This window comes from Aquarana catesbeiana, linkage group LG13, assembly GCF_042186555.1.
Source record: "Aquarana catesbeiana isolate 2022-GZ linkage group LG13, ASM4218655v1, whole genome shotgun sequence".
NCBI classification, from domain to species: domain Eukaryota; kingdom Metazoa; phylum Chordata; class Amphibia; order Anura; family Ranidae; genus Aquarana; species Aquarana catesbeiana.
In genome coordinates this window covers 135,512,654-135,529,708 of record NC_133336.1, presented here as the reverse complement: position 1 = coordinate 135,529,708, position 17,055 = coordinate 135,512,654, and the positions used below count along the sequence as shown (strand labels likewise).

Genomic DNA, 17,055 nt, shown 5'->3' with positions numbered 1-17,055 from the left:
GTCAACAATTGTGTTTTTCTGTCAATATGGGGTGCTGTGTGTACATTAATGAGGAAAAAAATTAACTTAAATGATTTTAGCAAATGGCTGCAATATAACAAAGTGAAACATTTAAGGGGTGCTGAATCCATCCCCATTGTATATTAGACTGCAAGCTCCTAAAGAAGAGCTTAAGGGCATGTAACATGTAGAGATTTCTTCACTACATCTCTACCACCAACCAGCTGCTCCTTCCATTTGATAGCTTATTTTGAATCATTATTGATCGATCTGTTCCACTGTGGTAATAGTTGGCTGTGTTAGATGGTGTGAGCATCGTTTAGACCAAACACCATGTTTTGTTTTTAACATGTCAATAATGTGGATTTTAAAGATTAATAAAAGTTCATTTCATTTTGTATTTCAACGCTACAAATGTGCCTCCAAAGTCCATGTTTCCTTCTTTTGAATACATTTTGCAATATATTTAGGACGTTGGCACACTCATACCTATCTGTATCTACAACGCCATCTTGTGGTGATAAAATTAAAATTCTATTTTTAGCTCTGATCGCTGTATAAATGTCAATGGTCCCAAAACAGTGTCAAAAGTGTCCGATCTGTCCGCCGCAATGTCACAGTCCCGATAAAAATAGCAGATCACCGACATTACTAATAGAAAAAATTAAAAAACACCATAAATCTATCCCCTATCTTGTAGACGCTATAACCTTTGCGCAAACCAATCAATATACACTTATTGCAAATTTTTTTACCAAAAATATGTAGAAGAATACATATCGGTCTGGGGAAGAAATTATTTTTTTAAATATATTTTTGGGGGGATATTTATAATAGCAAAAAGTAAAAAATATTGCTTTTTTTTTCAAAATTGTCAGTTTCTTGTTAATACCACCAAAAAAAGCTTTATATATAGGGGGGGGGGGAACGTCAATTTTGTTTGGGTACAATGTCGCACGACTGCACAAATGTCAGTTAAAGCGACGCAGTGCTGAATCACAAAAAATTATCTGGTCATTAAGGGGGTAAAACCTTCCGGGGCTGAAGTGGTTAATAAGGATGGCGTCTATTTAATCAACCCACTGTTTCGGATTATGCAGTGATATCCATAAACTAGAGATTTGTTTGCAAGCAATGTACAACAATCTAAGCACTGCCACATTTTTCAGAGGGGTAAAAATTTCCTCATCCACCACACCTAGCAAACAAGTCACCGGGTCTAACGGTACAGTGGTCTGATAAACTGCTGATATATCAGTCACATCTTTCCAAACGCCACAACAGGATGAATAAGGTCTTAATTTGTTCCATTACATTTGGGGCATAAAGGCGAGTCCCTTTTTTTCCCCCCATCTGTGAAGTAGTACCGGGGTACAGTAAGTTCTATGCAATATGAACAGCTGTGAGTCTGTATGAAGGAGAGACTGAGATGGCTGGCATAGATTGCAAACAGAGTTCCCAGTCCTCACCTCCAATCTCACCCAGGTCCTGCTCCCACCTATGTCTGCATTGTAGTCTAGCTGCATCCTGTCTCCTTGCAGAGAGGGTGGTGTATACAGCATCTGCGAAATTATGTCCTTTTTATTCTGTGTGGCGAGAATATTACTTAATAAAGGATGCTCAGTGAGTCTGCACGGCGTGGAAAAGTTGAAGATATCTGTAAAATTGCTGTCTTGGCAGCACAAACTCCCTCTGTAGGTCCAAGAAGTACTTCAAAGTAGTCTGGCTGTACAATTGTGAGATCGGATCCGTCTGGTCCACCTCTCCCCAGCCACCTAAATGCTGGAGCTGTGATGCCAGAAAATAAAATCTGCTATTGGGTATTGCCAGGCCGCCCTGATCCTTACTGTATTGTAACGTAGACAGTTTAATTCTAGCTGTCTTTTTCCAAATGAGGCTGCTAAAAGAGTGTGTTCAATAGGTGTGAATCATCTACGAGGAATCCATTGCGAGGAGTTGGAGTATGCACAATAGTTGGGGGGGGGTCATACCATTTTAATAAGATTAACTTATCCTACGACCGAGAGGGGAAGCTTGCACTAAGCTATGCATTTGTGTTGTAATTTATTGATAATAGGGAGTAGGCTAAGAGAAAAGTAATTGGACGGGCCAGGTGTGATATGGACCCTGAAATTATTTAAATGAATAGACTATTTGGAGAGATTGGGCGCAGTCTGTTAGTGGAGATGTCAGCTCATCTAAAGGCAAGGAGGGCTGATTTGCTCCAATTTATGGAGAAACCAGAAAAGCTACCAAATTGTTTTATTAGGGACATCACATTCTGAAGTGAGGAGGCAGTTTCCCCCTAGAACAAAAGGTTATCGTCTGCATCTCGTGAAACCTATTATAGATGGTGACAACTTACACCCCTGTAGCGTGCCCCTATAAAGACGAAAAGGGTCGACAAGTCTCCATTTATATGTAAACTTGCTGTTGGGGTCGTGTATAATAATTGGACCCATTTAATAAAATAATCCCCCCCCCCCCAGCCCAAACCTCCTCAGAACCTCTCACAAGTAAGGCCAATTGATGCTGTCAAAGGCTTTGGCAGTGTCGAGGGACAGCACCGATCTGTTGCCGGGGTTATCAACTGGGATTTGTAGATTAAGGAACAGACGCCTGATATTCACGCTGTAGGTCTGGAGGGAATGAAGCCCAATTGGTCCCTATGAATGAGTTTAGAAATGATAGATAATAGGTGGGTAGCCAATACTCTAGCCAAAAGTTTTATATCTGTAGTTAGCAATGAAATGGGTTTATAGGAGTCTGGGAGTAGGGGATTCTTGGCAGGTTTGAGTAAAAGAATAATGGTAGCCTCTGTCATTGGAGGCGGTGAGTGACCTAGCTCCAAAGTATCCACTAGAGTCTGTTTAAGTTGTGGCAAAAGCGATTCAGCGTACTTTTTATACACCTCTGCGGGTAACACATCCGCTCCAAGCAACTTTCCAGGGGGGAGAAAGGGAGGGTTTCGTAGGCACCAAACATGAAGTCCCATCTTGGCGAGAAGGCTAGCAAACGATGTCAGACCCCTTACGGGGGTCCAGCAAGGATGTGCCACCGTAAATTTATCTAGCTCAGAGTTTAATTATTGAAGTCACCCACAATGAGGGCTGGAACATTAGGATGCTGGGCCAAAAAGCCAGCCAAGATCTTAAGAACTTCTGCGAAGAAGGGAGGTGGAATATATACATTAGCCAATATACAGTCTAGCTCCAAATTGCATCGTAGAAAAATAGAACAACCATTTTTGTCCACAACGGCAAGTGTGCAAGAGAAGGAAATCCACTGAGGGATCAATATACTCACTCCTCGTGAATACAAGGAATAGGTAGAGTGGAATTGTTGGGTGAACATACAGGCAGAGAACTATAAGGCCTGATCTGTATGCATGTGTGTTTCTTGCAAGCAAAGTACCAAAAATCTTAGGCGTTTAGCTACACACATTACAGCCAACCTTTTCACCCTGTTTCCCAAACCTCTCACATTCCAGATAAGTACTACATTGTATTTAGCCATAGCAAAGCTGTAGGAAAGAACTGATGGGCGAAATGAACTGGTAGCGAAGAGAAACATCCCATCATAAGACATATAGGAGTTACCATACAAAGGTCTCAGTGTCCTGAAAATTACCCATTTGGTGTACAGCAGTCCAAGTCTTTTCACTGGATCGGTATCGGACTGGGGCTGTGGCCCTGTGAAGCCCAAAACAAGGCACAGAACTAAAAAATATAATCAACAAAAGGACAAACCTTCATCCACGTGGGACCCTAATTCAAGGTGGACAGTACTTCTGGCCCACATGCCAGGGCGCATCTTACATGCAAGTTTTACAGCAGTCAACACTGATATGTAAAGGTTATCGCCTTTCTCTTAGTTAATCCGCATTGACAAAAAAAGAAAACGTGGACACCAACAGACCATATTTAGGTAGTGAAGTGTCATAGTAAACCTACAGCCATCACACAGCTTGCCTTTGATTCGCCGCTTCCTCCCGAATGGAGCATTCCTCCCTGTCTAGCCACTGCAATACCAGGAGCGTTTTTTCAAAGAAATTGACCTTATCCCTTGCCACCACGCATAGACGAGTAGGATATAACATTGCATATTGTATGTTGCGAGCCCTCAGTCGCTTCTTCACCTAGTTTAATTGTCTCTGGACCACAGCCGAGAAGTTTGGGAACAGTGATATTTTTGAGTTTGCCATTACAAGAGCATCCCCCAGGTTCCTGGCTTTTGAGAGGATAATGTCACAATCTTTGTAGTTAAGCCATTTGAACTGAAAATTGGCTGCCTGTTTAACGACAGTGATCGTATTATAGTGCACATCTCGTTTTTTTTTTTTAATAATGATTTTTATTGAAAATTTTACATACATACATGTTATGACCGTATACCTTTGCCCAAAAAAAAAAGGAAAGATATCTCTATACATATATCATACAAACCGAGTTTTGATATTGTACTGAATTCTCAGTAAGTATGTACTATAGTTTCAATAACCTGGGACAGGTAGTTCTTATTATTTTGCTTGTGTTACAAATTAAATTTCAAAATGGATTATTTCCATTTAAATTACCTTAATTATGGTGAGTTAAACATATCACCTTTAACTAGTTATTAGATTAGAAGAGGGGGGGGAAGGAGATAAGGAACATGAAGGGAGGGTACTTACGGGTATAGGTATGACCCACACCTGGTCTACAGGAAACAGAGTGATTTTTTTTTATTTATTTTGGTACAAAGAATTCCACAATTCCCAGTTAGAGAGATATTTTGCTCCGTATCCGTCTTTGTACGCTAGGATTTTTTCATAAACGGATATTGTGTTGACTTTTGTAATGATTTCTCTTATGGTGGGAATTTCATCTGATCTCCACTTCGAAACCAATAAGGATCTGGCGGCGAAAAGTATGTGCATTGCTATAGATCTCACTGACAATGGGTACTCTGACATATTAATGCTTAAAATGGCCTTTTCAGGAGTTGGTTTAGTGATTACTCCTGTTGTTTTTGCTATTAATTTAACAGTTTCTGACCAAAAGCTGCGAATATGTTTGCATGACCATAGCATATGGGGTAAAGTTCCAATCTGGTCGCAGCTCCTCCAGCATAAGTTGGTATTTTCTTTAGAGAATTTAGCCATCATATATGGTGTATAGTGCCATCTAGCTGTTAGTTTCGCCGCCAGCTCCTCATAGTTAGAACATCTTGAAAATCTATGATTACATTTGAATGCGGATAGCCATTGATTGTCTGTGAATGACTGGTCTAAATCTTTCTCCCATTTTCTCAGGGGTGCAAGTTTAGTAAATGATTTTTTGGTGTTGATCTGTGTGTACATCAGGGAGATGCCCTTTGTTTTAGTGTCGGAGGAGTTCAAGTACCCCCACACCTTAGTTGGTACAGGGGAACTCGAAACCCCCCATTTGTTGTACCATGAATCTATCTGTAGGTAAGTTAGAAATTCTGAGGAAGGTATGTTAAGCTTATGTTGAATCTCCTTGAACGGTAGAAGTTTACCGTTCTGTATAATGTCTCTCAGAAGTATCGTTTGGTTGTTTAGCCATTGATCTAAGGATATGTTTGGGATCAGCCATTTCAATGTTTCCAAAGGAAAGGGTACGTCTGTGAAAGCCGTTTGTGGGTTGGATGTCTTTTTTAGATGGGTCCATGCTTGAATTGTGGCTTGTATGGTAGGATGATCCTTTTTGAGTGTGATTTGTTGTATGTTGTGAGCGAGGATTAATGACTGTAGTGATCTAGGATACAACCACGTCTGCTCTAGATGGGACCAGTGTTTAATGTCTCTATTGGCGAACCATTGTTTCAGTTGTTCTAAGATTGTTGCTGTGTAGTAATCTTTTAAGTTTGGTACTCCTAAACCACCTATTTGTTTATGGTTTTCTTGCATTTGTAATGAGAACCTAGCTCTTTTGCCTGCCCATATGAACTTTAACATTTGGTTCTGCATGGTTTTAAGGAAAGGGTTTGGGATTGGTATTGGGAGAGTTCTGAATATATATATTAATTTTGGGAGTAGCAGCATCTTGTATGCTGCTAGGCGACCGTTCCAAGATAGGTAGAATTTTTGGAGTCTTAATATTTCTTCTTGAAATGCTTTCACTAAAGGTTGGTAGTTGAGTTGGAAGAGTTTCGAGGAGGGAGATGTTAGCTGAATTCCTAAATAAGTGATCGACTCTGATGCCCAGGGGTAGGGAAAGTCTTTTTGCATGTTTAGTTTAGTTTTATTATCTATCGTTATTCCTAGAATGTTAGATTTGGATGCATTCACTTTATAGTAGGCTACTCTACTAAATTCCTGTAGTGTCTCATGTGCTGCTTTTAAAGATTTGTATGGGTTAGATAAAGTCAAGATGACGTCGTCTGCAAAAAGTGAAATTTTATGTTCACGATCTGAAGAAGGGATTCCCTGGATTGTTGTGTTGTTCCTAATTTTTTCTGCAAGTGGTTCCATAATTAGTGCGAAAATTAGTGGCGACAGGGGGCATCCCTGCCTTGTTCCATTTGTTATTTGGAAGTTTTTAGAGAACATTCCCTCTGTAAAAACATAGGCGGATGGGGAGGAATACAGTGCTAGGATTGCTTGTTGTATGGGGCCTATTAATCCAAACTTCTCCAGTACTTTAATTAAGTATCCCCAATGAACCCTGTCGAAGGCCTTCTCTGCATCCAAAGTCAGGAGCAGAGAAGGCCTTCGGGACTCCTCTGATGCATGAATTAGATTTAGCATCCTTCTGGTTGCGTCTGTGGTTTGTCTACCTGAAACGAAACCTACCTGGTCTTGGTTGATGAGAGCTGGTAATAATGTGGACAATCTATTGGCCAAGATTTTGGCATACAATTTAACGTCCACGTTCAGTAAGGAAATGGGCCTAAAGTTTTGTGGTACTGAGTGGTCCTTACCTGGTTTTGGCAGAGTTATTATAGTCGCTGTTAACATTTCTTTTGGAAATGAGGATTTGGACATTGCGGCATCAAAGACCTGCTTTAGGTACGGGGATAGTTCAGTTATAAATAGTTGGAAATATTCAGAAGAGTATCCATCAGGACCGGGGGATTTGTTGTGGGGCATATTTCTAATTGTTTTTTCGATTTCTTGGATTGTAAATGGTAAATTTAGTTTGGCGAGTTCTGATTGCGGGACCCTCGGAAGATTAACAGCCTCCAGGAATTCCGCAATTGTGTTTTCTGTTGGTTGTGGTGTATTAGGGTCGTCTTTAAGGTTGTATAGAGCTTCATAATAGTCGCTAAAAGCATCTGCTATGTCTTTGGGGTTAGATACAGTAATTTTGGAGTTAGGGTTTACGATGTGAGGGATTCTCTTTTTTATTGTTTTCTCTTTTACCTGGTTCGCCAGCAGTTTACCCGCCTTGTTGTTACATCGATAGTTGTTTGCTTTTAAGATGCGAAGGCGGCTATCCTGCTGGGACACCAAAAGAGATCTCAGTTCTTGTCTAGCCTCGAATAGTAGAGATCTTGTTTTTTGGGTGGAGTTTTGTTTGTTGGATGTTTCCAAGGTTTTGATTTTTTCTAGCAGGCCGTTGAGCCTCTCCGTCCTTTGCCTTTTTGCCCTAGCACTTAATTGTATTAAGAGACCCCTCATAACCACTTTGTGAGAGTTCCACAGCGTGAAAGGGTCGGACACCGAAGGAGCATTGATCTCGAAAAATTCGGTCAGAGATTTTCTAATCAGTTTAAGATTTTTAGGTTGAGAGATAGTTAGAACATCGTTCCTCCATCTGTTTGCTGCAGTCTCGGCGTCCCTCCCCCCCACGCTGATCGATATGGGAGCATGATCAGACCATGATATAATACCAATGTCTGATCTGACTATCTTTTGCAACAAAAATTTGTCTACCAAAAACATATCTATTCTTGAATAAGTGCAGTGGACATTGGAAAAGAAAGTAAAGTCCTTCTCCGATGCGTGTTGACATCTCCACACATCAAAGAGGTTTGAGGTGTTGATAAATCTTGACAGCGTCGTCCTTCTTTGTTTTAGATGTTTAGGGTTTGTACAGTCCACATGCATGTCTGGGATCGCGTTGAAATCTCCGCATAGGATAATATGTCCCTGTTTTAGTGTTTCTACCTTTTTCCAAATTTTGTTTAGGAATCTGAGTTGGTTGTTGTTTGGTAAATACATGTTGACCAGGGTATATTTAATTGCATAAATTTCACACACTAGTATAATGTATCTGCCAGAAGTATCCAGGTGAGTTGAAATTTCTGAGAATGGGATGGAGTCTCTGATTGCTATTGCAACTCCTCCTTTTTTTTTCGGGCCGTTTGCCGTATATAGAGTAGGGAATTTTCGGTTGCTAAAGACTGGCGGATTAATTGCTGAAAAGTGAGTCTCTTGGAAGCACATAATGTCACTTTTCAGTCTGGATGCTTCCTTCCAGGCCATTTGGCGTTTGTAAGGGCTGTTCAGGCCTTTAACATTTAGTGAGGATATTTTAAAAGACATGTTTGTAGTTGCTCGTGACATACCTTAGCTCGCCGAAGGTGTGTGGTATGAGCTGACTTCCTGGTGTGGATGGCTTGTAATGTATTGTAGTTTACTGGTCGAAAGTTCTCCCAAGGTTGAAGGCAATGGGTGATTATAATCTTATTTCCGTTCCTGCAGACAAGGAGAGAGGTAGGGAGGGAAAAAAGGGGAGGGGTATCAACAAAAAGATGTAAAAACTGACGATCCTGTTTAGGATCTGTGCGGATGCAATTCCGCTATAGCTCGGGGGGTAAAGCAAAGAGTTAGCTAAGTGGCATTTTCCTGGGCTGGATGGGTTTTTTGTTGTTTTCCCATTTGAGTGCGTCAGCCTGTTTCTGCGTCTGAGCTGGCTCTAGTGGATGGAAGAGAGTGTGATTCTTCCTGGTCGTTGTTATCCAGATCGAAAAGTTTCCATTCCCTCAAGAGACGGATTCCTTCTCTGACATTAGTTACGATATGTGATTTGCCTTCTTTTGTGATCAGAAGCTTAGCTGGGTAAAGCCATCTGTACTGGATGTGGTGGTTGTTCAGTGGTTTTGTTATGGTTGCTAGTTGTCTGCGTTGTTGCATGGTAAAGGCTGACAGGTCAGCAAAGAAAGAGAGATTTTGTAGCTCTTGAGGAAGATTGTCCCGTCTTCTCACTGTCATCATAAACAGATCTTTGATGTGAAAGAAGTGGATACGGACTATTGTATCTCTGGGGAGGTGCTCTTGTATGTTCCTGGGCTTCGGAAGGCGGTGGATTCGATCTATGATTAGATCATCCAGGGGTGTATCCGGAAGTGTAATTTTCATGAGGTTTATAAAATACTCCTTTAAGTCCGGGGGTTTGACCGATTCAGGGATCCCCCTGATTTTGACGTTGTTTCGTCTTGATCTGTCCTCCAAGTCGGCCATTTTTGCTTTGATAGCTATGATTTCCTCATCCCTGTCGTTATGTGCATCTACCATGTCGTTAAATGTGGATGCAAATTCTCCCATTTTAGATTCTATATGGGACACCCTTGAATCTACCGCTGCCACCTCTGATTTGAATTTTTGTGTTATTGCTAACATATCAGCATGTAGGGTTGAGCGCAGGGATATTAACATATCCTTGAGTGTGGTGTCGAGTACCGGCTGGTTTTGTGTGGGGAAGTCTGTGATGGATTCCTGTAGTTCCCTGGTTTCCTCCAGGGAGGAATCAATACCACTGAATTCAGCTAATTCTGTGTTTGGAGAGGACATTTTCAGCTTGCTTTTCGCTGGGCTGGATGAAGCAGATGGAGGGAGTGGGTACTGACCTTTTCCCTGCTGTCTCTTTCCATGTGTGTGTCCGGGATCGAATCTTTCGTTCCGTCCGTGCTGTGTAATGGAGCCGCGCGGCTCTCCTATACTTCTGCCGGCGCCATCTTGGGTAGGGAGACGGCGCGGCTGTAGTAGAAAGTCCGTCATTTTTCTTGGTTTTGTGGCTTCTTTGCGCTTACGGGAAGGCATTCGGGAGTTGTCCACTATCTATCCGGTATGTGGATCTGAGAAGCGAGGCTCTGTGATGTTGTTATCACCCGTAAAGGCCCAGGATGCTGCGGAGCTCTGTTAGTGTGCGACCATCTTCTCTGCCGGCTAGCCACGCCCCCCGTGCACATCTCGTTTTATGGGGGCCCAGTCATCTTCTAACATACTTAGTCGTCCCTCCAATGCAGTCGTGCGGTCTAGCAGTTTCTGCATGTCTTGTCTGACAAAAGGGGGATCAATTTTTACTCCCTTTATGTTAGATGTCAAGGCTACGATGGATGTGTTACAGGAGGTGACTGCTAGTAGGATGACCTTCAGGGCTTGAGAAAGGAGCACGCATTGTAACTATCTTCCCAGTGCGCATGCTCTGAAACGCATCGCGTCCATGACGTCATCCCGTCACACGCTGCATTCCAGCCCTCTCCTGTGACCTGCCAGCTGCATTCCAGACCTCGTTCTGGATCCCGCCTGAGAGCCGTGAGATCCCTGGGGGACAGGACGCCAGCCTCATACAGTATGAAAACAGGATGAAACCATCACTGACAGCCGAGGCGGAGATCGGACGATTTCACTGGACTTCACTGTGCCTTTGTAAAGATACTTCAATGGGAGTTTTGAATATGCTTTGTTTATTAAACAAATACAGTCTTACTTAAGCGGCGCCCATTTCCTATATTCTTTCCACAGGTTTTGGTGTGTGATTCAACTCCCCCTGCAAGGCTGCCCTGGCTATACAGACTGTGATCTCACACAGAGCTATACAGCTCAAAGGATTCTTGTATGGACTCAAGCTACATTTTATATACTACAACATGCACCACTATTCCTTGTATTTTTCCTTTGCTGGACAGGGAGGCAAGCCGCTATCTTGTCCAGTTTGGCCCGTGGAAGAGCGTGTCATCAATCTGCATTTAGACATGGAGCCTGCACAGAATAAAAGCACCCCTGTGTAGCCGGGGGTTTCAGCAATCAGCTCAGGTAACGGAATCCATTTAAAAGGTGGGGAAGATTACAGTCTACAGGATAAATGCTCGGATGTTCGGCAGAGCAGAGAGCCCTAGCTTCCAGCTAAATCCATTGCCAAGCCACACCCCCGTCCCGGACATCCTTGGACAGCTTCTTGGTCTTGACCATGGTGGAGAGATTGGAATCTGATTGGCTGCTTGCTTCTGTGGACAGGTGTCTTTTATACAGGTAACAAGCTGATATTAGGAGCACTCCCTTTAAGAGACTGTTTCTAATCTCAGCTAGTTACCTGTATAGAAAACACCTGGGAGCCAGAAATCTTGCTGAATAAGTGATCAAATACTTTTTTCACTCATTAAAATGAAAATCAATTTATAACTTTTTGAAATGAGTTTTTCTGGATATTTTTGTTATTCTGTCTCTCTATCTGTTAAAATAAACCTACCATTAAAATTATAGACTGATCATTTCTTTGTCAGTGGGCAAATGTACAAAATCAGCAAGGGATTAAATACTTTTTTCCTCACTGTAAGATATCCAAAAGCATTACACACAGAGCATACAGAAGTAAAAAAAGGCAACAAGGCACAAGTTTCATGAACAGTCTCAAAGGGCAGACCCATAGCTTTTGTAGAAGCTCTCTGCAATGGCTGGGTAATATGAAGAGCTTTACATCCCTATCAGTCAGCAAAAAAAAAAAATTCCCAACCCCTCCTCCCAGCCTAAAGCCTCAGTACAAATCCCCTCCCCCTAAAACTCACTACCACATGCAATGCAGGCCTCAAAATATAGTGGCAGCAGATGTCCTCCCTTGCAATGTGACCAGAGCTGAGGAGGAGCCTCACTCAGCTTTGCATATGAATGAGCTGCTGCAGAGGATAAAGCCTCTGCGTTCAGGACTCCAGTTAACATAAGAGACAGTCCCAAACAATTCAGGACTGTTGTGAGGTATGCTGCAGTTTACCAGCATTTGGCCAGCTGACCCAGTTCTGAAGTTAACTAAAGCCTGTCAACACTGGCCCTTATTGCTTTTCATTGGTTTGGTATGAGTACATGCACTTTTTTTTTGTAATAGCAATGTTAAAAACAGTAAATTGTAAATTTCATTTACTTTCACTTTTTAACTGGAATAAAGAAAAATATCAGTCTAAAGGCTCAAAATCCATAAAGGTTTTGAAGTCTATTTTCTTTACAGTTCTTTCCAATTTTCTAAGGCAAGCAATATGACACTGATACTATAACAAACCTGCACATTTAATTGCCCAGATAACATTAGAAGGCTCCTCCGGGCGATTACTATGGGCAATCTTTAGGGACAGTAGGCGACTTCTAAGAGAAAAAAAATGATTACATTACAAAAAATGATACGGACTGAAATGAATATGCATTGCAAAGTTGAGACAAACAGACATAGACAGAACACGATTTATATATATTTTAACTGATCCAAATCAGTAACATTTTAGAAAAAAATCATTTAAGGTTGAACAATATTAACAGGAATGAAGCATTTTTTTTAAAGGGTAAATTTTATTCAAATTTCAAATAGAGAGTTAAACATCCATGGCATTTCTCTTACAAGGGATGATAGCTATGAGAAAAAAAAAAAAAAAAAAAACTTTCACATACAGGTTATACAGATATTAGATTTTACACACCAGTCTATACACTACTAGCATCCTGCTTATATAGCGATATGTGACAAAATCTTGTGTACTTCCATAAGGTTACTCATGGAAGTGTAAACAAAGAAAATAGGAAAAAGAACAAATAAATTGAACTGAAAACTTGTATGATAATAATGCACACAATCTATGGAAAAAATGCCTTGCGAGCTACCAGAGTTCATCATAGAAAATTATGATATATCCTGGAAAATTATATATATATATATATATATATATATATATATATATATATATATATATATATACATACATATACACACACATACACACACACAGTGTGTATCTACCGGCAGATGTAAAAAAAAAAAAAAAACTTATGTAAAATGAAAACTTAATCTGTTTTTTTCTTTGAAAAAAAGCAACTGAACGGATGAAACAAAATGGTCTGCATGTGTGAAAGGGGTCTAATACAGTATCTCACAAAAGTGAGTACACCCCTCACATTTTGGTAAAAATTTTATTATATCTTTTCATGTGACAACACTGAAGAAATGACACTTTGCTACAATGTAAATTAGTGGTTGTACAGCTTGTATAACAGTGTAAATTTGCTGTCCCCTCAAAATAATTCAACACACAGCCATTAATGTCTAAACTGCTGGCAACAAAAGTGAGTACACCCCTAAGTGAAAATGTCCAAATTGGGCCCCAAGTGTCAATATTTTGTGTGGCCACCATTTTCAAGCACTGCCTTAACCCTCTTGGGCATGTTGTTCACCAGAGATTCACAGGTTGCCACTGGAGTCCTCTTCCACGAGGACATCACAGCTGGTGGATGTTAGAGACCTGCACTCTTTTACCTTCCATATGAGGATGCCCCACAGATGCTCAATAGGGTTTAGGTCTGGAGACATGCTTGGCCAGTCCATCACCTTTACACTCAGCTTCTTTAGCAAGACAGTGGTTATCTTGGAGGTGTGTTTGGGGTCGTTATGTTGGAATACTGCCCTGCGGCCCAGTCTCCTAAGGGAGGGGGAGGGGATCATGCTCTGCTGCAGTATGTCACAGTACATGTTGGCATTCATGGTTCCCTCAATGAACTGTAGCTCCCCAGTGCCGGCAGCACTCATGCAGCCCAAGACCATAACACTCCCACCACCATGCTTGACTGTAGGCAAGACATACTTGTCTTCCTACTCACGCTTGACACCATCTGAACCAACTAAGTTTATCTTGGTCTCATCAGACCACAGGACATGGTTCCAGTAATCCATGTCCTTAGTTTGCTTGTTTGCTTGTAGAAATAATATGTCAAGGGAAACCCTAGGCGTCTTAGTACCCCAGAGAAATGAGGAGATTAACCACTTCAGCCCCGGAAGGATTTACCCCCTTCCTGACCAGAGCACTTTTTACAATTTGGCACTGCGTCGCTTTAACTGCTAATTGCGCGGTCATGCAATGCTGTACCCAAACGAAATTTGCGTCCTTTTCTTCCCACAAACAGAGCTTTCTTTTGATGGTATTTGATCACCTCTGCAGTTTTTATTTTTTGCGCTATACACGGAAAAAGACCGAAAATTTTGAAAAAAAATATTTTCTACTTTTTGTTCTAAAAAAAAATCCAATAAACTCAATTTTAGTTGTCACTAAATAATATATTTTGGAAAGTAGACACCCCAAGCTATTTGCTGAGAGGCATGGTGAGTATTTTGCAGCTCTCATTTGTTTTTGAAAATGAAGAAAGACAAGAAAAATTTTTTTTTCTTTTTTCAATTTTCAAAAGTTTGTGACAAAGTGAGGTCTGCAAAATACTCACTATACCGCTCAGCAAATAGCTTGGGGTGTCTACTTTCCAAAATGGGGTCATTTTGGGGGGGGGGGGGGGGTTGCCACCTGGGCATTCCATGGCCTCCGAAACTGTGATAGGCAGTGAAGAGTGAAATAAATAATTTACGCCCTTAGAAAGCCTGAAGGCGGTGCTTGGTTTTCGGGGTCCCGTGCGCGGCTAGGCTCCCAAAAAGTCCCACACATGTGGTATCCCCATACTCAGGAGAAGCAACTGAATGTATTTTGGGGTGTAATTTCACATATTTCCATGGCATGTTTGAGCAGTATATCTTTTAGTGACAACTTTGTGCAAAAAAAAAAAAAAAAATTTGTCTCTTTCCCGCAACTTGTGTCACAATATATGGACTCGACATGCCTCCCAGCAAATAGCTTGGGGTGTCTACTTTCCAAAATGGGGTCATTTGGGGGGGGTTTTAACTGTCTTGGCATTTTATGCACAACATTTAGAAGCTTATGTCACACATCACCCACTCTTCTAACCACTTGAAGACAAAGCCCTTTCTGACACTTTTTGATTACATGAAAAATTTATTTTTTTTTGCAAGAAAATTACTTTGAACCCCCAAACATTATATATTTTTTTTAAAGCAAATGCCCTACAGATTAAAATGGTGAGCGTTTCATTTTTTTTTTCACACAGTATTTGCGCAGCGATTTTTCAAACGCATTTTTTGGGGAAAAAACACACTTTTTAAAATTTTAATGCACTAAAACACACTATAATTGCCCAAATGTTTGATGAAATAAAAAAGATGATCTTAGGCCGAGTACATGGATACCAAACATGACATGCTTTAAAATTGCGCACAAACGTGCAGTGGCAACAAAATTAATACATTTTTAAAAGCCTTTAAAAGCCTTTACAGGTTACCACTTTAGATTTACAGAGGAGGTCTACTGCTAAAATTACTGCCCTCGATCTGACCTTCGCAGTGATACCTCACATGCATGGTGCAATTGCTGTTTACATTTGACGCAAGACCGACGCTTGCGTTCGCCTTAGCGCGAGAGCAGGGGGGACAGGGGTGCTTTTTTTTTTCTTTATTATTTTTTTGCTTTTTTATCTTATTTTTAAACTGTTCCTTTCATTTTATTTTTTTTTAATCATTTATATTGTTATCTCAGGGAATGTAAATATCCCCTATGATAGCAATAGGTAGTGACAGGTACTCTTTTTTGAAAAAATTGGGGTCTATTAGACCCTAGATTTCTCCTCTGCCCTCAAAGCATCTGACCACACCAAGATCGGTGTGATAAAATGCTTCCCCAATTTCCCAATGGCGCTGTTTACATCCGGCGAAATCTAAGTCATAAAATGCTCGTAGCTTCCGGTTTTAGGCCATAGAGATGTTTGGAGCCACTCTGGTCTCTGATCAGCTCTATGGTCAGCTGGCTGAATCACCGGCTGCATTCTCATGTTCCATGTTGAGACAGGAGAGCCAGAGAAAAACACGGAAGACGGTGTGGGGGGGGGGGCATTCCCTCCCACTGCTTGTAAAAGCAGTCTAGAGGCTAATTAGCCGCTAGGATTGCTTTTACATGAAAGCTGACCGCTGGCTGAAAAGAATGATACCAAGATGATACCTAAACCTGCAGGCATCATTCTGGTATAACCACTCAAAGTCGTGAATGGCGTACCTGAAGACAAAAAAATGGTTAACAATAAAGCACAGTAAACGGTAAAGTATAAAAAATTACATACCTGAAAAGCAAACACAATAAAACATAATAACAATAAAACATTGCAGAATAGAATACAGTAAAAAAGAGCAGAACAATAGAGAGAATAGAGAGACAGAGAGAACAATAAAACGACAACTATTTTTTTTATTTTATATTTTTGTTTGTGTTTTTTTTTTTTTTACACTTTTTTTTTGTAACTGTAACTTTTATAACTGTAACCGGTTCCAGGTTCGGGTCTCTCAAAATGCGATGGCATCTTGGGAGACCCTGTGAAAGTGCGCCTAGTCTGTGCAATGCTGTACCCTACGCTAATACTCAACTAGTGTATGGTAGCGTTCAAAACATTCACCAATGCAAAGACCAGGATTGTCAGCACAGGAGGGACAATAATAGCGGGTGTCACGCCTATATCCGCGCTTGCTGCAGACACAACATCTTTTTTGAGGGGGTTTGTTGGGTAGGGGTACTCGGGAGGACATAAAGAAAATGCCTCTCATGCAGCCGACTGCATTTGGTTGGGGATGTGAATGGGGGAAGTACGGGCGCTGCAGAAGTCTTGGGTTCCCAATTAGGATTGGCGAATGCAGCAGGAAGGGCATTATGGGCACGACGGGCCTGTGTTTGTCTTTTTGGTGGCAGCGGGACACTACTTGTGCTTGCCATCTCACCAGCTTGAACTGCACTTATGGGACTCGCCACGTCACCAAGTGTTACTGCAGTGCTGGTTTGACTACGACCGGGGTGTACTAGGCCGCTGGCGCTTGCCAGTTCACCAAAATGCTACCAAAAAAACTGTTAGCGATCGCAGGGATCAGGCCTGACTCTGCGAACACTGCAGTTATGCGTTTAGTGTTTTGTAAGTGTCAGTGATCGATTGATACTGCACTTGGGTGGCCTGGGCTGGGCCGGGCGGAGGGGCAAAAG

The 17,055-nt window shown here is 41.4% G+C and overlaps 1 protein-coding gene across 1 annotated transcript in view; it reads right to left on the bottom strand.

Moving 5' to 3' along the window:
• EXD1 (exonuclease 3'-5' domain containing 1) overlaps positions 1–17,055 on the bottom strand; it is a 559,324-nt gene that overhangs the window by 346,617 nt on the left and 195,652 nt on the right. The window contains exon 4 of the mRNA XM_073610706.1: positions 12,219–12,301. Coding sequence (XP_073466807.1) covers positions 12,219–12,301 — 83 coding nt within the window. The remainder of the gene's footprint in view (positions 1–12,218; positions 12,302–17,055) is intronic.